The sequence below is a fragment of the Coregonus clupeaformis genome, chromosome 21 (genome assembly GCF_020615455.1).
Source record: "Coregonus clupeaformis isolate EN_2021a chromosome 21, ASM2061545v1, whole genome shotgun sequence".
Classification (NCBI taxonomy): Eukaryota; Metazoa; Chordata; class Actinopteri; order Salmoniformes; family Salmonidae; genus Coregonus; species Coregonus clupeaformis.
In genome coordinates this window covers 3,700,975-3,727,263 of record NC_059212.1, presented here as the reverse complement: position 1 = coordinate 3,727,263, position 26,289 = coordinate 3,700,975, and the positions used below count along the sequence as shown (strand labels likewise).

The 26,289-nt window shown below is 47.3% G+C and overlaps 2 protein-coding genes across 3 annotated transcripts in view; one reads left to right on the top strand and one right to left on the bottom strand.

Annotated features, from left to right (window-relative positions):
• Window positions 1-22,529, top strand: LOC121539723 (solute carrier family 22 member 13). Its single transcript, XM_041848437.2, has 11 exons — window positions 1-524; window positions 17,698-17,798; window positions 17,953-18,107; window positions 18,327-18,495; window positions 18,632-18,734; window positions 18,889-19,005; window positions 19,168-19,340; window positions 20,115-20,332; window positions 20,411-20,519; window positions 20,733-20,990; window positions 21,766-22,529. Exons 1-11 carry the CDS (start codon window positions 234-236, stop codon window positions 21,857-21,859), a joined length of 1,788 nt encoding a protein of 595 aa, XP_041704371.1. The 5' UTR covers window positions 1-233; the 3' UTR covers window positions 21,860-22,529.
• A 1,581-nt stretch (window positions 22,530-24,110) lies between these two features.
• sh3yl1 (SH3 and SYLF domain containing 1) overlaps window positions 24,111-26,289 on the bottom strand; it is a 53,022-nt gene continuing 50,843 nt past the window's right edge. For both annotated transcript variants that reach the window (XM_041847284.2, XM_041847286.2), the window contains exons 10-11: window positions 26,120-26,170; window positions 24,111-25,446 (exon numbers count right to left, since the gene is read on the bottom strand). In XM_041847284.2, the coding sequence (XP_041703218.2) occupies window positions 25,244-25,446; window positions 26,120-26,170 (254 nt within the window). In that variant the 3' untranslated portion in view covers window positions 24,111-25,243. The remainder of the gene's footprint in view (window positions 25,447-26,119; window positions 26,171-26,289) is intronic.

Here is a 26,289-nt window from a genome sequence, read left to right as displayed (position 1 = left end):
GTGAGGGGGGGTCTAATGCAGTATTCACCCCTGACCACTTTGTCACGACGTATAATGATTAGACTTTGCTGTTACATTACTTCTTCCGCTGAGAAGACTCTTGACGGGAGTTCCACAAGTTTTCGGATGTAGCTATCCCTTCTGGTGAGAGAGAGAGGCGGTAAGCAGAGAGAGAGAGAGAGAGAGAGAGAGAGAGACAGAGAGAGAGAGAGAAAGTGAAAGAGAAGAGTCCCATGGCTCCATTGCAGCTCGCTGTGTACTTGCGGCTCGCTCTCATATTCTTCTTCACGGCGTTTCTCTTCTTCCTCGATGTCTTCACTGCCAGCAGAGCAGCCTCCTCGTGCACTAACGTCCCCAGTCAGTTACCGACCAGGAGTCGAACCGGAGGAGATGAAGTCTCTTCTAGTGCGCGCAAACAGGACCACACTACGTGGGAGGTGCGCGAGATGAACCGGTCACTTATATCGGTATTGTTACCGACACAGGATGAGATCACGTGGGGGAACGACATGGAGAGAGAGAATGTGAGTAAACATGGAATGAAATACAGTAATTACAGTTTCAACCTAATTGGCAGTTATTGTAATTGTCTAAATCAGTGTAAACAGCAACAAGCTGCATGAACAGATTCCCTTTTATGTAGAAATGTAGCCTACAAACCGGTTTGAACAGATTCCTTTTTATGTTCCTACAAACCGGTTTCACTGACCAAGATGAACCCAGCTTTAGTTTATTACACTTCAGTAGGCTAAATCAGGGTCACACAGAGTGTGTGTGACCCTGAGTGTGTGTGTGTGTGTGTGTGTGTGTGTGTGTGTGTGTGGGGGGGTAAATATTACATTAAAAGTTTATTACAAATTAAATGAACACCCCCACCTCTGTGTCATGGTTGATTGTTTTCCCTCCAGGTGGCTGTACTGGTGGATACAATTTGTATTTGTATTTATTAAGGATCCAGCAACATTAAGGCAGTTATATACAATTTAAAATATTACATGACATTACATTTCATAACACTTTACACAATACATTTAGTGTGTTCCCTCAGGCCACTACTCCACTATCACATTGAAGAAAAAATACAACATCCACGTGTGTGTAGAGTGCGTGTCTTATCAAGTGTATGTGTGTCTGTGCCTGTGTGTGTGTCTCTTCACAGTCACCGCTGTTCCATAAGGTGTATTTTTATCTGTCCACTACCACATATCTACAACACAAAATCCATGTGTACGTGTGTGTATAGTGCGTATGTTATCGTGTGTGTGTGTATGCATGTGTCTGTGCCTATGTGTTGCTTCACAGTCCCCGCTGTTCCATAAGATGTATCTTTATCTGTTTTTAAATCTAATTTTACTGCTTGCATCAGTTACCTGATGTGGAATAGAGTTCCATGTATCTATGGCTCTATGTAGTACTGTGCGCCACCCATAGTCTGTTCTGGACTTGGGGACTGTGAAGAGACCTCTGGTGGCATGTCTTGTGGGGAATGCATGGGTGTCCGAGCTGTGTGTTAGTAGTTTAAACAGACACCTCGGTGCATTCAGCATGTCAACAGTTCTTACAAAAACAAGTAGTGATGAAGTCAATCTCTCCTCCACTTTGAGCCATGAGAGATTTACATGCATATTATTCATGTTAGCTCTCCGTGTACATTTAAGGGTCAGCCGTGCTGCCCTGTTCTGAGTCAATTGTAATGTTCAGAGGGCCCTCTTTGTGGCACCTGACAACACGACTGAACAGTAGTCCAGATGCGACAAAACTAGAGCCTGTATGACCTGCCTTGTCGATATTGTTGTTAAAAAGGCAGAGCAACGCTTTATTATGAACAGATTTCTCCCATTCTTAGCTACTGTCGTATCAAAATGTTTTGACCATGACAGTTTACAACCCAGGGTTACTCCAAGCAGTTTAGTCTCCTCAACTTGCTCAATTTCCACATTATTTACTAAAATATTTAGTTGAGGTTTAGGGTTTAGTGAATGATTTGTCCCAAATACAATGCGTTTAGTTTTTGAAATATTTAGGACTAATTTATTCCTTGCCACCCATTCTGAAGCTAACTGCAGCTCTTTGCTAAGTGTTGCAGTCATTTCAGTCGCTGTAGTAGCTGACGTGTATAGTGTTGAGTCATCCGCATACATAGACACACTGGCTTTACTCAAGGCCAGTGTCACGACTTCCGCCGAAGTTGGTGCCTCTCCATGTGCGGGCGGCTATCGGCGGTCGTCGTCACCGGCTTTCTAGCTGCCACCGATCTACGTTTCTGTGTTCCATTTGTTTTGTCTTGTTTGTTCACACCTGGCTCCCATTGCATTATGATTATTTCCCTATTTAACCCTCTGGTTCCCACATGGTTTTGTGTGTGTTTGTTCATTGTGTTGTGTCTTACACTTTTGTGAGCTGGTGTGTTTTCCCTGCGTGGAAATTAGTGTTTGTTTTTTCAGAGTAAAGTACGTCGTGTACTCAGTTCTGTGTCCTGCGCCTGACTCCGTCCTACCGCTGCACATTTGACACATGACAGGAGCACGCACCTAATATGGAGTCAGCAGGTGCAGCCAGTCCTCCGGTGCCAGTGGAGGAGCGCGTCCAGCAGCACGCGACAATGCTTCAGAATCTTGGCACAGCTATGGATAGCGTGTTGCAGACCATGGAGTGATGGGAGAGAGGGGGTTTTCCCAGAACTTCAGGTCAACCCACACCGATGTCCACCCCTCCGTCACCTGGACCCAGTGGGATTCGGCTCTCGCTCCCGAGGGCATATGATTGGACGGCTGCCGGGTGCCAGGGGTTTCTGCTCCAGGTGGAGCTCTACCTGGCGACCGTCCACCCGGCCCCCTGTCAGGGAGAGCGCTTGAGTGGGCCAACGCCGAATGTGGAGGAATAGACGCAGCGTTGGTTCGCTATGAGGATTTCACCCGCCGCTTCCGGGCGGTCTTCGATCATCCACCTGAGGGGAGAGTGGCGGGGGAACGCTTGTTCCACCTCAGACAGGGGAAGAAGAGCGCACAGGACTTCGCACTGGACTTAAGGACTTTGGCGGCCAGCGCGGGATGGAATGAGAGGGCCTTGATTGACCATTACCGGTGCAGTCTACGTGAGGACGTTCGTCGGGAGCTGGCATGCAGGGACACCACCCTTACCCTCGACCAGCTGGTGGATCTATCGATACGGGTGGATAACCTGTTGGCCACCCGCGGACGTTCGGATCAGGGCCCGTCCATTCCATCCCCCAGCACCTCCGACCCTACCCCTATGGAGCTCGGAGGTGCTGCTCTAAGGGTGACCGGACCAACTGTGGCCGCAGAGGGCACACTGCTGGTCGGTGCTGGGGAGGTTCCCCAGGGAGTCGAGGCAGCAGGCAGGGCACTGATGGATCATCCCAGGTGAGTTGGCACCTGACTTACCCAGAGCTCCCTGTTGCGCACATGTGTGTATGTATAGAATTTCCTGAGTTTTCCCCGCATTCCCAGCATAAGGCGCTAGTAGATTCAGGTGCAGCTGGGAACTTTATTGACCGTTCATTTGCACGTAGATTAGGGATCCCTATTGTTCCTGTTGATGTACCCTTTGCTGTACATGCCTTAGATAGTCGTCCTTTAGGGTCAGGCCTGATTAGGGAGGTCACAGCTCCACTATGTATGAAAACGCAGGAGGGTCATGTGGAGAGAATTAGTCTCTTCCTGATCGATTCTCCTGCGTTTCCTGTGGTGTTGGGGCTCCCCTGGTTGGCCTCTCATGACCCCACCATTTCGTGGCAACAGAGGGCTCTCAAGGGATGGTGGTCACGTCAGTGCTCGGGGAGGTGTGTAGGTGTTTCCATAGGTGCAACTACGGTGGAGAGTCCAAACCAGGTCTCTACTATGCACATTCCCCCCGAATATGCCGATTTGGCTCTCGCCTTCTGTAAAAAGAATGCGACTCAACTACCACCCCATCGACAGGGGGATTGTGCGATAAATCTCCAGGTAGGCGCAGCAATTCCCAGGAGTCATGTGTATCCTCTGTCTCAGGAGGAGACGGCGGCTATGGAAACATATGTCTCTGAATCTCTGGGACAGGGATACATTCGGCCTTCCACTTCACCTGCCTCCTCAAGTTTCTTTTTTGTGAAGAAGAAGGATGGAGGTTTACGCCCGTGCATTGACTATCGAGGTCTAAATCAGATCACTGTGTAGTACAGTTACCCACTGCCTCTCATAGCCAGTGTGACAGAGTCATTGCACGGGGCGCGCTTCTTCACCAAATTGGATCTCAGGAGCGCTTACAACCTGGTGCTTATCCGGGAGGGGGATGAGTGGAAGACGCCATTTAGTACCACCTCTGGGCACTATGAGTACCTTGTCATGCCGTACGGGTTGATGCATGCTCCATCAGTCTTCCAATCCTTCGTAGACAAGATTTTCAGGGACCTGCACGGGCAGGGTGTAGTGGTGTATTTAGATGACATTCTAATATACTCCGCTACACGCGCCGAGCATGTGTCCCTGGTGCGAAAGGTGCTTGGTCAACTGTTGGAGCATGACCTGTACGTCAAGGCTGAGAAATGTCTGTTCTTTCAACAGTCCGTCTCCTTCCTAGGGTACCGCCTGTCCGCGTCAGGGGTGGAGATGGAGAATGACCGCATTTCAGCCATGCGTAATTGGCCGACTCCAGCCATGACGGATCTTCCTCCGTCACAAGGTAACACCACAATCCTGGTCATTGTGGATCGGTTTTCTAAGTCCTGCCGTCTCCTTCCTTTGCCCGGTCTCCCTACGGCCCTACAGACTGCGGAGTCTCTGTTTACCCACGTCCCCGAGGCCGGTGTCAGCGCGCTGCTGGAGCCGCGCGTCAAGGGGGGGGGGTACTGTCACGACTTCCGCCGAAGTTGGTGCCTCTCCTTGTGCGGGCGGCTATCGGCGGTCGTCGTCACCGGCTTTCTAGCTGCCACCGATCTACGTTTCTGTGTTCCATTTGTTTTGTCTTGTTTGTACACACCTGGCTCCCATTGCATTATGATTATTTCCCTATTTAACCCTCTGGTTCCCACATGGTTTTGTGTGTGTTTGTTCATTGTGTTGTGTCATACACTTTTGTGAGCTGGTGTGTTTTCCCTGCGTGGAAATTAGTGTTTGTTTTTTTCAGAGTAAAGTACGTCGTGTACTCAGTTCTGTGTCCTGCGCCTGACTCCGTCCTACCGCTGCACATTTGACCCATGACAGCCAGTGGCAAGTCATTAGTAAAGATTGAAAAAAGCAAGGGGCCTAGACAATGAAGATAGTTCAGTCAGGCCTTTTACAATTGAAAAATAAAATTCCTCAGTTCTGGACTGGTCTACTTAACCAGGTGTGTCTCCCATAGACACATTTTTACATTTACATTTTAGTCATTTAGCAGACGCTCTTATCCAGAGCGACTTACAGTTAGTGCATGCATTTTTCAGACACCAATGCGATAGCAGCTGGGTCTGGTCCAGAGAGGACATATGAAAGAAAACAAAAAATCCCTTGTTATGTCGATATCACAAATTACTTATCTCATGATCACGACATAACAAAAGTTTTTTTTTTTTCCGAGATCGCAAGATAAACTCTATAAATAGGAGTGGATGCATTGATGATAGATTGTCAGTGTGGCTGAGGCGGCAGAGCCCACGGTGGATCAGCGCATACGTTTTTATTGATTGATACACTAAGATATGGTACGTTTCATGCTTACATCATGCTTTTATTTGGGTTTGGAGCTCATTATCAGTTTATAAGTTAGAATGTTAGCAAGTTAAATGTCCCTTACCTTGAGCCAAGAGCTCTTGGGGAATCTAAGCCCTCGTGCGGCATTTAAGCCCTGAACGATGCCTGACAGGCAGGTCAGTTTCCCAGACTGTATGCCACCCCCAAGACAACAGCCAATTCCATGCAAGCAACGACACAGTGCCTTAAGAAAGTATTGATACACCTTGACTTATTTCATATTTTGTTGTGTTACAGCCTGAATTTTTTCACCCATCTAAACACAATACCCCATAATGACAAACTGAAAACATGTTTTTAGAAATGTTTGCAAATGTATTGATAATTAAATACAGCAATATTCATTTACATAAGTATTCACACCCCTGAGTCAATACTTTGTAGAAGCACTTTTGGCATCGATTACAGAGTCTTTCTGGGTAAGTCTCTAAGATCTTTCCACACCTGGATTGCGCAACATTTGCCCATTATTATTTTCATAATTCTTCAAGCTCTTTCAAATTGGTTGTTGATCATTGCTAGACAACCATTTTTAGGTTTTGTAACTCGGTCACTCAGGAACATTCACTGACTTCTTGGTAAGCAACTCCAATATAGATTTAAGCTTTTGTTTTAGGTTATTCTCCTGCTGAAAGGTGAATTCATCTCCCAGTGTCTGGTGGAAAGCAGACTGAACAAGGTTTTCCTCTAGGATTTTGCCTGTGTTTAGCTCTGTTCCGTTAGTAGCTTGGTGGAGTGTGTTTGACGCATTTCTGCGTAAACCTGTATTTTTCTGAATAAAGCCTGTTTCTGTGATTTACCCTCCTGCGCCTGACTCCTTCAACACCACCTTATCACAGTTGCAAACAGGATGCATGTTTCGTAATAGTTTTATTCTGTACAGGCTTCCTTCTTTTCACTCTGTCAATTAGGTTAGTATTGTGGAGTACCTACTGTTAATCCATCCTCAGTTTTCTCCTATCACAGCCATTAAACTCAGTAACTGTTTTAAAGTCACCGTTGGCCTCATGGTGAAATCCCTGAGCGGTTTCCTTCCTCTCTGGCAACTAAGTTAGGAAGGACGCCTGTATCTTTGTAGTGACTGGGTGTATTGATACACCATCCAAAGTGTAATTAATAACTTCACCATGCTCAAAGGGACATTCAATGTCTGCTTTTTTTTTTAAATCTACCAATAGGTGCCCTTCTTTGCGAGGCATTGTAAAACTTCCCTGGTGTGTGTGGTTGAATCTGTGTTTGCAATTCATTGCTCGACTGATGGACCTTACAGATAATTGTATGTGTGGGGTACAGAGATGAGGTAGTCATTAAAAAAATCATGTTAAAAACAGTTATTGCACACAGTGTGAGTCCATGCAACTTATTATGTGACTTGTTAAGCACATTTTCACTCCTGAACTTATTTAGGCTTGCCATAACAAAGGGGTTGAATACTTATTTACTCAAGACATTTTTTATTAATTTGTTAAAATAAAAAATGTAACATAATTCCACTTTGACATTATGAGGTATTGTGTTTAGGCCAGTGACAAACAAATCTCAATTTAATCCATTTTAAATGCAGGCTGTAACACAGCAAAGGGTGTGAATACTTTCTGAAGTCCCCTGTAGCTCAGTTGGTAGAGCCTGGCGCTTGCAACGCCAGGGTTGTGGGTTTGTTTCCCACGGGGGGCCAGTATGAAAATGTATGCTTTCACTAACTGTAAGTCGCTCTGGATAAGAGCGTCTGCTAAATGACGTAAATGTACATGAAGGCACTGTAACTTAGCTAGACTGGTTAGCTAGCTAGCTAGCTTGTTACAGTATATGCTGGTTGTTAGCTTGCGTAACTGATGTGTGTATAATTGTAAGGGACACTTCATGTTTTATGGATAATATTTATATTTACAAAAGGTCCTTTTTTTTTTTTTTTGCAAGATACACCAATTAATTCAGGCTACAAGAGTGTAGACCCAATGACGATCGCCGAATGTCATTACACCTTTTGGTGTTTTGTAACAGATGTCTCTTTCTTTTCATCAAATGGCGCAAGTGCACAGTGCACTGTTTGGATGTTGGTATTATTTTGGTAACCCAGGTAACCTACTTTTTAAACTTAATTGTTTGGATGGGCGGCAGGTAGCTTAGTGGTTAAGAGCGTTGTGCCAGTAACCGAAAGATCGAAAAATCTGTCGATGTGCCCTTGAGCAAGGCACTTAACCCTAATTGCTCCTGTAAGTCGCTCTGGATAAGAGCATCTGCTAAATGACTAAAATGTAAATGTAATGGATGTTGGTATTATTTTGGTAACGCAGGTAACCTACTTTTTAAACTTAATTGTTTGGATGTTGGTATTATTTTGGTAACCCAGGTAACCTACTTTTTAAACTTAATTGTTTGCCAATAAGATGAAAACATAATTCCTGGTTGTGTTCACACCAAATTATTATTATTATTATTATGATTTATTTTTTTATGACTCTTAGAAACATTTTTTTTTTTAATGCACGTGCTTGCATAAGGGATCCCGTGAAAAAATAGAGAACCCCGAATGTCACGGTATAATTCAACTGATCCTAGTCAATGAAAACCTAACCATAGAAGAAGTAAGTAGTAACATGGGGGGGCAGAGCCAGCCATCCACACACACTCACTGTCTAGTTAAACACTCTCCCAGAATGGATGTCAGATTTATCACTGCTGTGTGTGTGTTAGGAAACAACTTACAAGTTCAAGTCTGTTTATTCGTCACATATAGATGGTGTACACTGAGTGCACAAAACATTAGGAACACCTTCATAATATTGAGTTGCACCCCCTTTTGCCCTCAGAACAGCCTCAATTTGTCGGGGCATGGACTGTACAAGGTGTCGAAAGCATTCCACAGGGATGCTGGCCCCCATGTTGACTCCAATGCTTCCCACTGTTGTGTCAAGTTGGCTGGATGTCCTTTGGGTGGTGGACCATTCTTGATACACACAGGAAACTGTTGAGCATGAAAAACCCAGCAGCATTGCAGTTCTTGACACAAACTGGTGCGCCTGGCACCTACTACCATACCCCGTTCAAAGGCACTTAAATATTTTGTCTTGCCTATTCACCCTCTGAATGGTACACATACACAATCCATGTGTCAATTGTCTCAAGGCTTAAACCTTCTTTAACCTGTCTCCTCCCCTTCATCTACACTGATTGAAGTGGATTTAACAAGTGACCTCAAGGGATCATAGCTTTCACCTGGATTCACCTGGTCAGTCTGTCATGGAAAGAGCAAGTGGTCTTAATGTTTTGTACACTCAGTGTAATGAAAAGCTTACTTGCAGGTTCACCTCTCGACAATGCAACAACAATAGGAAAAGTAAGTAAGTGAATGAATGAAAGGAGTCTACTGCCATGTCACAGGGTAAGTAGTTTCACATCACAGTAGTGATAAGACATACTGCCATGTCACAGGGAAGTAGTTTCCCATCACAGTAGTGATAAGTCCCCTGTAGCTCAGTTGGTAGAGCATGGCGCTTGCAACGCCAGGGTTGTGGGTTTGTTTCCCACGGGGGGCCAGTATGAAAATTTTTTGCACTCACTAACTGTAAGTCGCTCTGGATAAGAGCGTCCGCTAAATTACTTAAATGTTAAATGTTAAAGACATACCGTCATGTCACAGGGCAAGTAGTTTCACATCACACTCAGTAGTGATAAGACATACCGTCATTTCTCAGGGATAGGAATCATCATCAATATCGCCAAGGCTGAGGACAAAGGTGGCAGGTAAAATCTGTCGATGTGCCCTTTGAGCAATGCACATAATATCAAAATGTAATCTAAAATGTAATCTACATAATCCCCAAAAGTAATTATTTATCATGAGAGGGCCATAAACAATAACTAGTAATATTGCATATTCGAAGAAAGGTTATAACTTGCTGAGGTGTAGTCAATTTTGAGGACACAACCTCAAGTACACAGTACAAATATGATACAAATATGAAAATATGAACTATTTCATACAATGTATTTCCTATTCAACAAAACTATGAGTAAGGCTTAACATGATTTATATGCTTTCTAAGTATAGTATAATCAAATTATTGTTTGAATAACTACAATATAAGATTTCCCCTTATAACTGTAAAATACATATTTGTATGTTTAGTGATAGAGAAAATGTGCATCTTTTTTAAAGGTCTCTCTTGATCAAAAGGACTGTCCCCATCGCTGTGAATGTCTCACAGAGCTCTAGCCTGGCTTCCTGAACTCCTTAGGAACTCGCCTGGCTTCCTGAACTCCTTAGGAACTCGCCTGGCTTCCTGAACTCATTAGGAACTTGCCTGGCTTCCTGAACTCCTTAGGAACTCGCCTGGCTTCCTGAACTCCTTAGGAACTCGCCTTTCATCTCATATTAATCTTGTCCCTCTATGACAGAGTGTTTTTTGTAAAACATTTATGAATTATTTGAGATTACTTTGATAAAGTTGGCTATAAATCGATCTCTGAATGTGCTAGAGCGACGAAACTAGTCTCTCCTGTTGCGCTACGATGTAAGAATTGCAGGCATGTGCTTTTTTGTCGGGAAACGGTCTTTTCACGCCACTTTGATAGCGAAGTGACTAGCGGGTTAGGAGAATTACCATTGCAGGTTAAGAGACTGAGGTTAAGGTTAGGAAAAGGGTTAGGGTTAACGAACCTGCTACGAAAATCACTTTATATTGAAGTGAAGTGTCCCATGCTTTGTCAGTGGCTGTGACGTAGGGTTCAGCCAGGAGTTGATAGACAGTCACAAGAGCGAATTAAATGGTAGGAAGGACATCCCAGCTTCAAGTGGTGTCACTCATCCTACGTCACACAGGCGGAAGAGATAAACTCATAAGTCCATGAGAACCATGGCTACCAGGGCTACTAGGGCTACCAGGGCTACCATGGCTACCAGGGCTACCATGACTACCAGGGCTACAAGGGCTACCAGGGCTACCATGGCTACCAGGGCTACAAGGGCTACTAGGGCTACCAGGGCTACCATGGCTACCAGGGCTACCATGGCTACCAGGGCTACAAGGGCTACTAGGGCTACCAGGCTACCATGGCTACAAGGGCTACCAGGACTACTAGGGCTACCATGGCTACCAGGGCTACCACGGCTACCAGGGCTACCAGGGCTACTAGGGCTACCACGGCTACCAGGGCTACCAGGGCTACCATGGTTACCAGGGCTACCAGGGCTACCAGGGCTTCAAGGGATACCAGGGCTACCAGGCTACCAGGGCTACCATGGCTACCAGGGCTACCACGGCTACCATGGCTACCAGGGCTACTAGGGCTACCAGGGCTACCATGGCTACCAGGGCTACCATGACTACCAGGGCTACAAGGGCTACCAGGGCTACCATGGCTACCAGGGCTACAAGGGCTACTAGGGCTACCAGGGCTACCATGGCTACCAGGGCTACAAGGGCTACTAGGGCTACCAGGCTACCATGGCTACAAGGGCTACCAGGACTACTAGGGCTACCATGGCTACCAGGGCTACCACGGCTACCAGGGCTACTAGGGCTACCACGGCTACCAGGGCTACCAGGGCTACCATGGTTACCAGGGCTACCAGGGCTACCAGGGCTTCAAGGGATACCAGGGCTACCAGGCTACCAGGCTACCAGGGCTACCATGGCTACCAGGGCTACCACGGCTACCAGGGCTACTAGGGCTACCACGGCTACCACGGCTACCAGGGCTACCAGGGCTACCAGGGCTACCAGGGCTTCAAGGGCTACCAGGGCTACCAGGCTACCAGGGCTACCAGGGCTACAAGGGCTACCAGGGCTACCAGGGCTACTAGGGCTACTAGGGCTACCACGGCTACCAGGGCTACCATGGTTACCAGGGCTACCAGGGCTACCAGGGCTTCAAGGGCTACCAGGGCTACCAGGCTACCATGGCTACCAGGGCTACATTTACATTTACATTTACGTCATTTAGCAGACGCTCTTATCCAGAGCGACTTACAAATTGGTGCATTCACCTTATAGCCAGTGGCATAACCACTTTACAATTGTATTTTTTCCTTTTTTTTTTTTGTTGTTGTTATTTTTGTTATTTTTGTTATTTATTTTTTTTCATTTATTTTTTTTTGGGAGGGGGGAGGGGTAGAAGGATTACTTTATCCTATCCCAGGTATTCCTTAAAGAGGTGGGGTTTCAAATGTCTCCGGAAGGTGGTGAGTGACTCCGCTGTCCTGGCGTCGTGAGGGAGCTTGTTCCACCATTGGGGTGCCAGAGCAGCGAACAGTTTTGACTGGGCTGAGCGGGAACTATGCTTCCGCAGAGGAAGGGGAGCCAGCAGGCCAGAGGTGGATGAACGCAGTGCCCTCGTTTGGGTGTAGGGACTGATCAGAGCCTGAAGGTACGGAGGTGCCGTTCCCCTCACAGCTCCATAGGCAAGCACCATGGTCTTGTAACAGATGCAAGCTTCAACTGGAAGCCAGTGGAGTGTGCGGAGGAGCGGGGTGACGTGAGAGAACTTGGGAAGGTTGAACACCAGACGGGCTGCGGCATTCTGGATGAGTTGTAGGGTTTAATGGCACAGGCAGGGAGCCCAGCCAACAGCGAGTTGCAGTAATCCAGACGGGAGATGACAAGTGCCTGGATTAGGACCTGTGCCGCTTCCTGTGTAAGGCAGGGTCGTACTCTCCGAATGTTGTAGAGCATGAACCTACAGGATCGGGTCACCACCTTGATGTTAGCGGAGAACGACAGGGTGTTGTCCAGGGTCACGCCAAGGCTCTTCGCACTCTGGGAGGAGGACACAACAGAGTTGTCAACCGTGATGGCGAGATCATGGAACGGGCAGTCCTTCCCCGGGAGGAAGAGCAGCTCCGTCTTGCCAAGGTTCAGCTTGAGGTGGTGATCCGTCATCCATACTGATATGTCTGCCAGACATGCAGAGATGCGATTCGCCACCTGGTTATCAGAAGGGGGAAAGGAGAAGATTAGTTGTGTATCGTCAGCGTAGCAATGATAGGAGAGGCCATGTGAGGATATGACAGAGACAAGTGACTTGGTGTATAGCGAGAATAGGAGAGGGCCTAGAACTGAGCCCTGGGGGACACCAGTGGTGAGAGCACGTGGTGCGGAGACAGCTTCTCGCCACGCCACTTGGTAGGAGCGACCGGTCAGGTAGGACGCAATCCAAGAGTGAGCCGCGCCGGAGATGCCCAGCTCGGAGAGGGTGGAGAGGAGGATCTGATGGTTCACAGTATCAAAGGCAGCAGACAGGTCTAGAAGGACAAGAGCAGAGGAGAGAGAGTTAGCTTTAGCAGTGCGGAGAGCCTCCGTGGCTACCAGGGCTACCAGGGCTACCAGGGCTACTAGGGCTGCTAGGGCTACCACGGCTACCAGGGCTACCAGGGCTACCAGGGCTACTAGGGCTGCTAGGGCTACCACGGCTACCAGGGCTACCAGGGCTACCAGGGCTACTAGGGCTGCTAGGGCTACCAGGGCTACCAGGGCTACCAGGGCTACCAGGGCTACTAGGGCTGCTAGGGCTACCACGGCTACCAGGGCTACCAGGGCTACCATGGTTACCAGGGCTACCATGGCTACCATGGCTACCAGGGCTACCAGGGCTACCAGGGCTGCCGCTCAGTTCAAGCCATTTCGATCTACAGTGTCCACACTGTGATGTCACGAGAGGCTGTGTCCTGGAGGGACGTTACATCCCCCTGAGGTGGCTGCAAACCCAGACAGCTATGGCTCCATCTGCTGGTATGGTCGGGAACTCCACCCCTCTATGGCCAATCTTCCCACGCAGCTGAAACAAATGAGGAGCTGATGAGCTGAAGGTTTGGGAAGGGAAGAGACACACTGAGGGAGTGTGTGGGGGGTGAAGAGACACAGTCTCCAACCTGGGCTCTCTGGAGGACAAGAGTGCTGCACGTCCACTTCCATGAGGAATATAAGGATTTGGAGATACTTACCTTTGGGAAATACTCACCTTTGGATATATGCACCTGTGGAAATACGTGAGAGACATTTGGAAGGACTTTTTGCTGGGTTGGCCACTAGCTGCAACGTGGACTACAGTAAGGCTGGGGAAAAGTTATCTGAGCGAGTGAGAATTATGATTTTGGATGTGGAAGAGACATCCCTGAACTGTTAACCCTTAAAGAGCCACAAGAGAACAGAATTTTGTTATATTTTCGTTAATTTCCCAAGACCTATAATAAAATCCTTGTTTTGTTTGAACCTTGTCTCCTTGCACTACTTGAGCAATCCCGCTGAAAGCTGTGTAGCCTCTCGTGACGTCACAGATGGTGGAGAATACGGGCACGCCAAGCGTTAATAGTGCATGTCAGAGGAGGATACCGAAGGTTTGATCACCCAGTTTTCCAAGTTGGCCGTAGGCTCCCCGCCGACTGAAATGGAGGACATATTGAAAGCCCTTGTTGCTGGCCAGCAAGCCCAGATGCAAGCAAACGTGGCTCTCTTGGAGGAGCAAAAGAAAGCCAACCTTCTGAAGGCAGAGGAGTTGCAGTTGCAGAGACAGAGGGTGGTCCAAAATACCCGCCCAATAAAGGCAAGTGACTTTATATCTAAGATGGGAGCTACCGATGACATTGAGGCATACCTGCATGCATTTGAGGCCACGGCCACTAGGGAAGCCTGGCCCAAGCAACAGTGGGTTGGTCTGTTAGCCCCCTTTCTAACCGGGGAATCGCTGAATGCTGTCCGGGACCTGGGCCCTGACCAGGTTACTGACTATGATGCCCTGAAGTCTGAGATCCTCAGCAGATATGGACTCACAAAGTTTGGTATGGCCCAGCGCTTTCACAGCTGGACCTTCCAACCAGACCAACCTCCTCGGGCGCAGATGCATGAACTTGTCCGAATCGCAAGGAAATGGCTGGATCCGCAGAGGAATACAGCAGCGGCGGTGGTGGAGGCCGTTGTGGTGGATCGTTACCCCACGCGCCCTGCCTTATGAGGCAAAACGGTTCATCAGTCAACAGGCCTTGACCACGGCTGATCTGACCGTGGAAGCTGTGGAAAAGTACCAGGCCACAGCGGAGATGCTGAATGCTTCCCGAAAAGACCCCAGGAGGGCGGCCCCACCACAAATGGGAAGAACCCGTCCAAAGGACCCCAAGGTCTCGAACCCAGCCACGTCAGGACTTATCCCGGCTCCAGGGGGAGCCAGAAACCAGGGCGGGTCCAAGAAGAGTACACCAGGAGGGGGGAAACTCGACAGTGTTACCGGTGTGGGGAGATGGGACATATCTCCTGGCAGTGTGGGAAACCAGCCGATAAACCTATGCCCACTGCGGAGTCCTCCAGCTCAGCACCCACACACCGTTTGCCTCGCTCTTGGGAGTCGTAGATGGCGGCCCAGATCGACCCCCCACCTGCCCGGTAACTGTGAATCACCATGATGTGGAGGCCTTACTGGATTCTGGTAGCCGGGCCACCCTGGTGCGTAAGGATTTGGTGGGCCCAACGTGTCTGACCCCGGGGAAAGTCCTCCCAGTTTCCTGTGTCCATGGGGACACCAGAGAATACCCCATTACTGAACTTACAATGACCAGCACACGGGGAACCATACACACGACGGCGGGGGTGGTTGATTCCCTCCCGTCCCTGTCCTAATTGGACGAGACTGCCCAGCCTTTTACCCACTCTGGAGAGAGTCTCAGGAGAGGATAACCCGAGTACCTCGGAAACGGAGAGGCAAGACTCATCCTGGGAAGGCTCCGGTGCAATCCTCCGAGTTACTCACTCCCGCCCGGGCTCTGATAGGGATGGCAGGTGCCCAGACCGACACAGAGACGGAGCTACAGAATCTGGACAAAGAACTGTCTGGTCTGAAGGGGACCGCTGAGAGGTATCGTTTGTTAAAGCAACAGTTAGACATGAAGACAGAAGAGTTAGATATCCTCCAGGCTAAACTCCAACAGAGCTCCTTCCCTAAGCAACAGGAGGAGCTGGAGAGGCTGCGCAGGACCATCGAGGAGTGTGAGGAGACCCTGCGCAGTAGTAAGGAGGTCCAGAAGAAGGCAGAGGAGAAGTACAAGGTGTTGGAGAACAAGATGAAGAATGCGGAGGCAGAGAGAGAGAAGGAACTGAAAGCTGCTCAACAGAAGCTAAACTCTGCTAAAACCAAGGCTGATGCGTTCAGTAAGAAACTCAAGGAGAGACAACAGGAGGCTGAGTCCCTGGTCCTAGAGTTGGAGGAGTTGAAGAGAGAGCAGTCTGGGAAGCACCACGGCAATGCGGACGCCCCTCCCGGCGTGATGCCTTCTTCGCTGCCTTTACCCCGACGAGGACGTCGGTCCCGAGGAGGGGGATGTGTGATGTCACGAGAGGCTGTGTCCTGGAGGGACGTTACATCCCCCTGAGGTGGCTGCAAACCCAGACAGCTATGGCTCCATCTGCTGGTATGGTCGGGGAACTCCACCCCTCTATGGCCAATCTTCCCACGCAGCTGAAACAAATGAGGAGCTGATGAGCTGAAGGTTTGGGAAGGGAAGAGACACACTGAGGGAGTGTGTGGGGGTGAAGAGACACAGTCTCCAACCTGGGCTCTCTGGAGGACAAGAGTGCTGCACGTCCACTTCCATGAGGAATATAAGGATTTGGAGATACTTACCTTTGGGAAATACTCACCTTTGGATATATGCACCTGTGGAAATACGTGAGAGACATTTGGAAGGACTTTTTGCTGGGTTGGCCACTAGCTGCAACGTGGACTACAGTAAGGCTGGGGAAAAGTTATCTGAGCGAGTGAGAATTATGATTTTGGATGTGGAAGAGACATCCCTGAACTGTTAACCCTTAAAGAGCCACAAGAGAACAGAATTTTGTTATATTTTCGTTAATTTCCCAAGACCTATAATAAAATCCTTGTTTTGTTTGAACCTTGTCTCCTTGCACTACTTGAGCAATCCCGCTGAAAGCTGTGTAGCCTCTCGTGACGTCACAACACATAGATTTCTAAGCTAAAATGTCGGTCGGAACCGGTATCAGAACCATGCAGGTCCTAACCCTAATTTGCTCCAGGATGCCGTACTACTATGGCTGACCCTGAGTACTAGTATGGCTGAACCTGAGTACTACTATGGCTGACCCTGAGTACTACAATGGCTGACCCTGAGTACTACTATGGCTGACCCCGAGTACTAGTATGGCTGACCCTGAGTACTACTATTGCTGAACCTGAGTACTACTATGGCTGACTGATACTGGCTGAACCTAAATTAGGCTCTGAGTACACTATGGCTAATAACCAAATTACTATGGCTGACCCTGAGTACTACTATGGCTGACCCTGAGTACTACTATGGCTGACCCTAAGTACTACTATGTCTGACCCTAAGTACTACTGTGGCTGACCCTGAGTACTACTATGGCTGACCCTTACTACTATGGCTGACCCTGAGTACTAATATGGCTTACCCTAAGTACTGCTATGGCTGACCCTGAGTACTACAATGGCTGACCCAAAGTACTACTATGGCTGAACCTGACTACTATTATGGCTGACCCTAAGTACTACTATGGCTGACCCTGAGTACTACTATGGCTGACCCTAAGTACTACTATGGCTGACTGTAAGTACTACTATGGCTTATCCTAAGTACTACAATGTCTGACCCTAAGTATTACTATGGCTGAACCTGAGTACTACTATGGCTGACCTAAGTACTACTATGGCTGACCTAAGTACTACTATGGCTGAACCTAAGTACTACTATGGCTGACCTAAGTACTACTGTGGCTGAACCTGAGTACTACTTTGGCTAAACCTGAGTACTGCTATGGCTGAACCTGTAAAACAACACATTTCACTATCAGGTGTGCATAGCAATAAATAGTCAGTGTTGCAACTCGATTACTAGAACATGATCTAGCACAAACATGTGTGTGTGTGTGTGTGTGTGTGTGTGTGTGTGTGTGTGTGTGTGTGTGTGTGTGTGTGTGTGTGTGTGTGTGTGTGTGTGTGTTTACAGGGCACAGTGTGTATGGATCCAGTGGTGTTGTCGTACAGTCAGACCATGTACATGACTGGCCTTCTGCTGGGATCTCTGTTTGGAGGAGCTCTCTCTGACAGGTGACACACACACACACACACACACACACACACACACACACACACACACACACACACACACACACACACACACACACACACACACACACACACACACACAGTAAACGATACACTGTAACACATGGAAGTTGTGTGTGTGTGTGTGTGTGACCAGGTACGGTAAGCGAGCGGTGCTGCTGGTGTGTGTGTGTGTCCATGCTGTGACCGCTGTGCTGCCGGCCGTCCTTCCTCACGCCCTCCTCTTCCTCACCCTGCGCTGTCTGGCCGGGGTCTCCTGCTGCTGCATCAATATCTGCAGCTTCAGCCTGGGTAAAACACACACACACACACACATACACACACACACACACACACACACACACACACACACACACACACACACACACACACACACACACACACACACACAGTTACACACACACAGTTACACACACACATCTACCCTACTGTAACTGTGTGTGTGCATCATGACATGTGCCTTTGGGCTTGTATTTAACTGTGTGTGTGTGTGTGTGTGTGTGTGTGTAGGTGTGGAGTGGAGTCTTCCCAGGTATCGTATATGGCCCCCGGCCCTCCTGTCTTTCTCCTTCAGCCTGGGTATGATGGCCCTGGCACCGCTGGCATACCTCACACACACCTGGACTCAGCTACACCTGGCGCTGGCCATACCACAGATCCTCTGTCTGCCTCTCTACTAGTGAGTAACACACACACCTGGACTCAGCTACACCTGGCGCTGGCCATACCACAGATCCTCCCCCTTCTCAGCTCCAATCAGGAGAGAGAGCGTGAGGAAACCTGTACTGAAAGGCCATGAATCTCCCCCTTCTCAGCTCCATTCCTGAGTCTCCTCACTGGCTGCTCCTGAAGAGGAGGACACACACTCTGGAGAAGTACAGGAGACACAGTCCTGAGGACAAACGCTATCTAGACCTGGTACGCACACGCACACGCGCACGCACGCACGCACACACACACACACACACACACACACACGTCTGTACTATATCAGTGTTCCTAGACTCGACTCAGGCATGTGTGTGTGTGTGTGTGTGTGTGTGTGTGTGTGTGTCGTCTGTTTATCTCGTAGCTGTTGGACACAGAGGGGAAGGACCTGCAGCAAGTTCCCCTGGACACACCTGACAATGAGACACACACACACACACTGGAGACAGACACACACACACTGGAGACAGACACACACACACTGGAGACAGACACACACACACTGGAGAGAGACACACCTGACAATGAGACACACACACACACACTGGAGAGAGACACACACACACTGGAGAGAGACACACACACACTGGAGAGAGACACACACACACTGGAGAGAGACACACACACACTGGAGACTGACACACACACACTGGAGACTGACACACACACACTGGAGACAGACACACACACACTGGAGAGAGACACACACACACCAAAGGCAGACATGCAAACACAGGAGGAAAACATACTTTCCCATTGTGGACACATGAGAAGTCCCACCATCCTACTGCGCCTGATCATCATGAGTTACATTGGGTAGGTGGGTTTGTGTCTGTGTGTGTGTCTGAAGTATTGTTTTGGCTCTGTATTCCAGTGTTACAGGTTTTGGTATTTCCATTTATATTTTGAGGTAGCGCGTTAGCACGTAGGGCGGACCGATTGTTGTCACCTCGTTAGTCAGAACGTGTTACACATGTGTTGGCTTGTCCATCTCGTTAGTCAGTATGTGTTACACCTTTGTTGGCTTGTCCATCTTGTTAGTCAGAATGTGTTACACCTGTGTTGGCTTGTCCACCTCGTTAGTCAGAATGTGTTACACCTGTGTTGGCTTGTCCACCTCGTTAGTCAGTACGTGTTACACCTGTGTTGGCTTGTCCATCTCGTTAGTCAGTACGTGTTACACCTGTGTTGGCTTGTCCACCTCGTTAGTCAGTACGTGTTACACCTGTGCTGGCTTGTCCTTTAACCTCATTGTCATTGTATCATTTAAAATCCAAAGTGCTAGAGCACAGAGCCACAACAACATTGTCACTGTTGGAGCTCACTGAATGTGTGTTTAAAAAAAATAGGTTGTCAGGTTCTTTTTCCGTACTCCATTTGTTCTATAGTTCCGTGCAGTTCAGTTGGTTGAGCATGGAGTTTGCAACACCAGGGTTGTGGGTTTGATTCCCACGGGGGGCCAGTATGAAAATGTATGCACTCACTAACTGTAAGTCGCCCTGGATAAGAGCGTCTGATAAATGACTAAAATGTAAAATGTTCTACAGCATCCGTCTGATGCGGTCTCTCCCCCCTGTGCATGCGTGTTAGGCTAGCGTCAGCCCTGACGTACTACGGTATCTGTCTGAATGTCGGGCGTTTCGGGGTGGATGTCTTCCTGGCTCAGTTCTTCAGCGGCCTATCAGAGGCACCCTGCCTGCTCGTCCCATTCCTATTGGCCCGCTGTGGCAGACGCCCAATCAGCATGCTGTCCCTGCTCCTCAGTGGCTCCTTCTGCCTGCTGTCCCTGCTCGCATCACGCTTCTACGGTAAACACACACACACACACACACACACACACATACACACAAACCTCCAATGATCCAACATAGTGTGTGTGTGTATAGATGTCCCAGGGTTGGTGATGGCTCTGGCCCTGGTGGGGAAGCTGTGTATGCAGACCACTGTGTTTGTCTCTCTGCTCTACGGCATCGAACTCTTCCCTACGCTCATCAGGTGTGTCTGTGTGTCTGACCCCCTGAGATACCTGCAGTCACAGGACTAGTCAGTCCCTATCTCAACCATGTGGGTCAAATGTCATCTTGCTTATCTCCATGCTTGAGTAATAGATGATGTATGTATCTCTGTTTGTGCAATATGTGTATGTTTGAGTTGTATGGGCGGACTGTATCCTGACTGTGTGTGTGTGTGTGTGTGTGTGTTTTTCAGACAGAAGTGTGTGGGCTTGGTGTGTCTGTGTTACAGGGTGGGCTGTATCCTGAATGCGGTGGTCAGTCCTAGAGGAGAAACCATCCCATTGGCCGCTATGATTCTTTATGGGAGTGGCCCCATTGTTGGGGCGGGACTGTGTCTGTTGCTACCGGAGACCAGTGGTGTGCCGCTCCCTGATTCGCTGGAGGACTGTGACAGACAGCCCAGGCTTCACCTACCAACCCTCCCCTTGGCTTGGTCATCATGCTTCAGAAGGCAAGAGACCTTTTGACACACACACACACACACACATTACACACTCACCCGAATGCACAAGTCGCGCACACACTAACACAAATACACGTGGGCATACACACACTTTGCCTGCTACTGGGGAGCTAAATGGTGTGTGTTTGAGTGGGAGTGTGAAACACTTGCAGTGGTCTCTCTCTCTCTCTCTTCAGTTTGTCAACAGCAGCTGGCATGAAATGCTATGACTCAGAGTTCAGACAGCTGGTGTGTGTGTCAGTGTGTGTGTGTGCATGTCAGTGTGTGTGTCAGTGTGTGTGTGTTACATAACTTCTCATTTTAGGTAAGCTATTTACCCCCTCTCTCCCTGCCCACTCCCCCCCTCTACCTCCATGTGTAATGTGACCTGTTTCAGTCCCTACATGCTGTGCACTGACGCCAGTTAAACGTTTACATTGAATTGAGTTGTCAACTAACGTGAAATCAACATGAAATCAAACTAAATGTGAACCATGTCACTTAGGTTAAACATTTGTTTGTGAAAAAACATTTTAAAAAAAATCCTTTACATTGTTGACTTTTTTTGCAAATTCAGTTAGTTTTCCACATTGATTAAACATCATTACATTTCTTTTTTTTTTATGACGTGGAAACAACGGTGATTCAACCAGTTTGTGCCCAGTGGGTAGTGTGACCTGCTAGTCAAGAGTGTCCTGGACAAAGAAACATGTTCAATAGAGACACACGGTGGACTCTTGTGTGTTAATGTCTCTCCAGCTGAGATGTGTGTATTTCCTGACAGGCGCTCAGCGGACACCCCGGCTGACAAGGCCTGTCCATTCCTGGGAGACACAGACCCTGAGAAGCCCTCCTACAACCCACAGGAACCCAACTGAACTGAAAAAAACGCTGCACACACATACACACACTCCACAAACACACGTACTGTAGATCCATATATTTAAAGTTCCATGGAGCTCTGAGATTTAAAGTCCTGTGAACAGGATATGTCAGGATCTCTAACTGCGAAGACTGTAATGCACAGAATGGGTCATGTTCATTTGGCTCAGAACAGAAGAAACTGGGAGATTTTGTCTTCTTTCGCAAAACATGTTGCCACATTGTGCCCTACTGAACACGACACCGGTTTTGCTGTTTAAACTTGTTTTAATCTTTCGGATCTTGTCTCTCCCACAGCCTGTAGAGGCCTTCTGAGAGCATTCCAAGGGTCTTATGAAATCTGTAGAATTATTTGGGCTGATTCCGTCTACTCCCAAATTCCGTTTTCTCCTTGAGTTGTTTCAGGTTTTGGCTCTCAGAATCACACCTTTTTAATAGAAAAAACAACAACACTGGATGTTCTACGTCCACAACAACGCTTAAACCACATCAGGAGACCACTTCTGAGATCTGGGACAAATCTAAGAACAGCCAGAGACCATTGTTTGGTTAGCGGTGTTTCTGTAGAGCTCCTGATTGCAGAGTTTACAAAACAAATGGCCACTGGATTGATACAAATAATCATGATATCATTCTGACAGGTAGGCATAGGCTACACTGTAGTTAACGTTTAATAGAGAAGGTTTTTGGGAAAGCCTTTCCATCTACCAGCAGACGGTTATCATTAGCATCATCGCTAACGGATGCACAGTGTAGGTAGACAAGACATACGATCACCACAACACACAGACGGGCATTCCTCAGCCCTTTCAGAAAGTCGCAGGAAAATACGAATCATTGATGCATTTTGTTTATGTCGTATGATTAACTTGGGCAAATAAAATAAGTTCAATAAAAAATTGTATATTGTTGAATTCCGTTATAATGTCTGGATTCCATAATTCCAGTCAGATTTTAAAGGCCCAGTGCAGTCAAAATTCTGTTTTTACTGTGTTTCGTTTCATAATATACAACAGCTGATGAAACTAATACTGTAAAAGTGTGAAAATGTCTTATCAGTGTTATCAGTTTAAGACCTTCTAATCAGCAGGTTTGCATGGGCGGGAGTTTCGGCTTTCCATGGTGACATCAACATGCGGTAAGTTGGTTAATAGACCAAGAACAAAGAGTTATCTGCCAAACCTCTCTGCCAATAACAGCTAGTTTTCAGTTTTCCCCTCCCGACTCAGACAGTCCTACCAAAATTCTTGCTTGACAAATAGTTGTTTGCTAAAAAGCTATTTTTGCCCATTTTTTATGGAAATCTATTACAGTAAAATACTTAATTGTTACCCAGAAATGATTAGATATTGATAGAAAGCCTGCTGCATTGGGCCTTTAAACAAAGACCCGTGTGTGGATTGCTGTGTTCACGCTAGTCGGACTGAAATTCTGAACAGGCCAACTTGCTAAACGCAACACGTGTAAAACTGCAACCAGTTAGCAAGTCAGAAATGTCCGTTTCCTAGTTCCGACTAGCACATGAACACGGCACATGTGTGTTTTTGATGTGAGGAAACGTGACTAACGGGTCCTTGTGTAAACAGCTGTCCAGGGAGGTGCTGCGTGTGAGTTTTTTGTACGTGTGTTATTCTTGCACAATCATTAACTTCCCTTGTACCTTACGGACATTTATACACTGTTTCATGTCGAGTTGACCGGAGATGGAGGCTGTCTTGTTGCTGTGTTTGGTATTGAAAGCAGATGTCTGTAGCTATGTGTAGGAACGTTATCCTGTCCGGTGGCAGCTTCAGACTGTTGATATGACAGATTGTGCCTCAGGATGTGCTGTTGTATCTCCTTATAGGCCCATGACAGGCAGAGGAATGGTGGCTAGATTCTGTTCTTCACTACCTAACATTAAATTAAAGATGGAATTTTCAATTTCATAAGAATGTGTCTTTCCCAGGGCAATAATCTACTATACCAAGGTAGAATTTTACTCACCCGGACAATCATTCACCACTCACTCACACACACACACAGAATTGTGAGTGTGTGAGTGGTGTGTTTGCGTGTGGACATGGGAAATTTGACTTAAAATCACTGATATTACATCCAGACCAGTCATGCTTGCACCAATCTAACGCTTTTAAATGCATGACAGGGGCATATAAGGGAACGGTAGAAAATGGGGCCGCAACCTGAGTGGCGGTAGAGTATATCGCCCTCCTATGGCCAGAAGACAAACTACACCCTTACAGCCACTCTTCTACAAGGTTCTTTAATAACATCCACACATTCAGAGAGAAATTAGTACAAATCCTCATTACATACAGATGTTCAGATAAAACAGAAATATTATTTTATATTAAATAAAGTTGATCCAGCATCATAATCCCAGCACCTTCAGTTCAGAACATAAAATAACCAGGAGTTACAGATTTCCCCAATAATTAGAAACGCATTTTATAGAGACAAAAATAAAATAATCTATTGACATCATTGTAATATGTCAAACCCTCTTGTCAAGCCAGCCAGTTTGTGACTTTATGTATTAGTACCTAAAATACAAATGGAGAGTTAAAAACACTGTACAGTATCAGTGATAACATTCTTCTGTTCAAGGCTCTAGAACACTGGTACCCTATTCACACAATCTTGCCGACCCAAACTGTACTGCGCCGGCTCGGATATTGTCTTTCTACAATCGCCCTTTCCAGCATGGTTCGGGTCTCTAGAAGTGAACAGAGCTGGCTGCTGGTAACATCTGGGGTGTATTCATTAGTCAAACACCGTAGCAAAAAGGTTTTGCAACAGAAACCATTTACTCCAAACGGAAACAAATTTTGCAACAAAAAGAAGAGTTTATATTTGACAAATTGAGGTAGGTCCCTCCCCGTTTTGAACCGTTTGGCTTCAAAAGCAGGCTGACCTTATAGTGAACTGGACTTACTGGAAAGCGAGCCAAAGAGTAAAGTTCAGGTAGGAACGGTAGTGTGAAAGAGGCACTAAATAATCTGAAGTGCAGTGAGTGTGGATACCCATAAGGTCCTATAGGAAGACCTGCACCTGTACTGTAGAATTCAGAGTTAGTAAGTTTGTGTGAATCTTGAACATTGTGGAGTGTGTGCTAAAGAGAGCGAGTGTGTCCTAAAGAGAGCGAGTGTGTCCTAAAGAGAGCGAGTGTGTCCTAAAGAGAGCGAGTGTGTCCTAAAGAGAGCGAGTGTGTCCTAAAGAGAGCGAGTGTGTCCTAAAGAGAGTGAGTGTGTCCTAAAGAGAGCGAGTGTGTGCTAAAGAGAGCGAGTGCGTTTCCTCAGTGTGATCATGTGGTGTGTTTAAAACATCCCTCCCAGCAGTGTAAGTGTCCGTGTGTGTGTGTCAGACTTGTGTGTGCGTGTTCAGGGGCAGGAGACGAAGTTAGCGGGGAAGATTCCGGTCCGTCCGTTTAGCGTTCCCTCCCACCAGTCATACTGTGACTCTGTCTTGGTAACCACTGTGATGCGGTCGCCAGGGTTGAAGCTCAGGTCGCCAGGCTGTTGCCCTGTGAACGGGTGTATCGCCGTGACGACTTCAGGCCCTGCGTCCCACGGCCCCACCCCACCTAGGAACAGTCACATGATCACAGGTGTATTCAGTGAACAATCTAGGTGAACAACAGGCCTTGATTAATAATTTTGGTGAATAACAGGCCTAGATGAATAATGTTGGTGAACAACAGGCCTTGTTGAATAATGTGGGTGAACAACAGGCCTTGATGAATAATGTAGGTGAACAACAGGCCTTGTTGAATAATGTAGGTGAACAGTAGGCCTTGTTGAATAATGTAGGCGAACAACATGCCTTAATGAATAATTTTGGTGTACAACAGGCCTTGATGAATAATGTAGGTGAACAGTAGGCCTTGATGAATAATGTAGGTGAACAGTAGGCCTTGATGAATAATGTAGGTGAACAGTAGGCCTTGATGAATAATGTAGGTGAACAGTAGGCCTTGATGAATGCACATCAAGTCATTACATGCAACGTTCTCAATCAACCTGTATTGAGTGAATGTTGCAGATACAATGAGGCAGACTTGTGAGCATGTAACGGATACGATTGAACGGTTTCAGCCACATACATTAAACGTTACCTTTCAGGTATTTTAACTGTCTAATGTCTACTTGTAAATTGTCTTTACATGTAAATTGTAAAGCATTTTTGTCTGTAATGTCTTTTTCGTTGTGTCGGACCACAGGGATCCTAATAATAATAATAATAATAATAATAAATACCGTAATCGTTCTGGACTGTCCTTGTGCTACTTGGACTTCTCCTATAGGATCCTGAAACAGAAATACAACAGACAATCACTGTCTGTCAGTAACAGTGAGTGTCTCACCACCAGAGGGCAATACCAGCTCAGAGACAGAGAGAGACAGAGAGAGACAGAGAGAGAGACAGA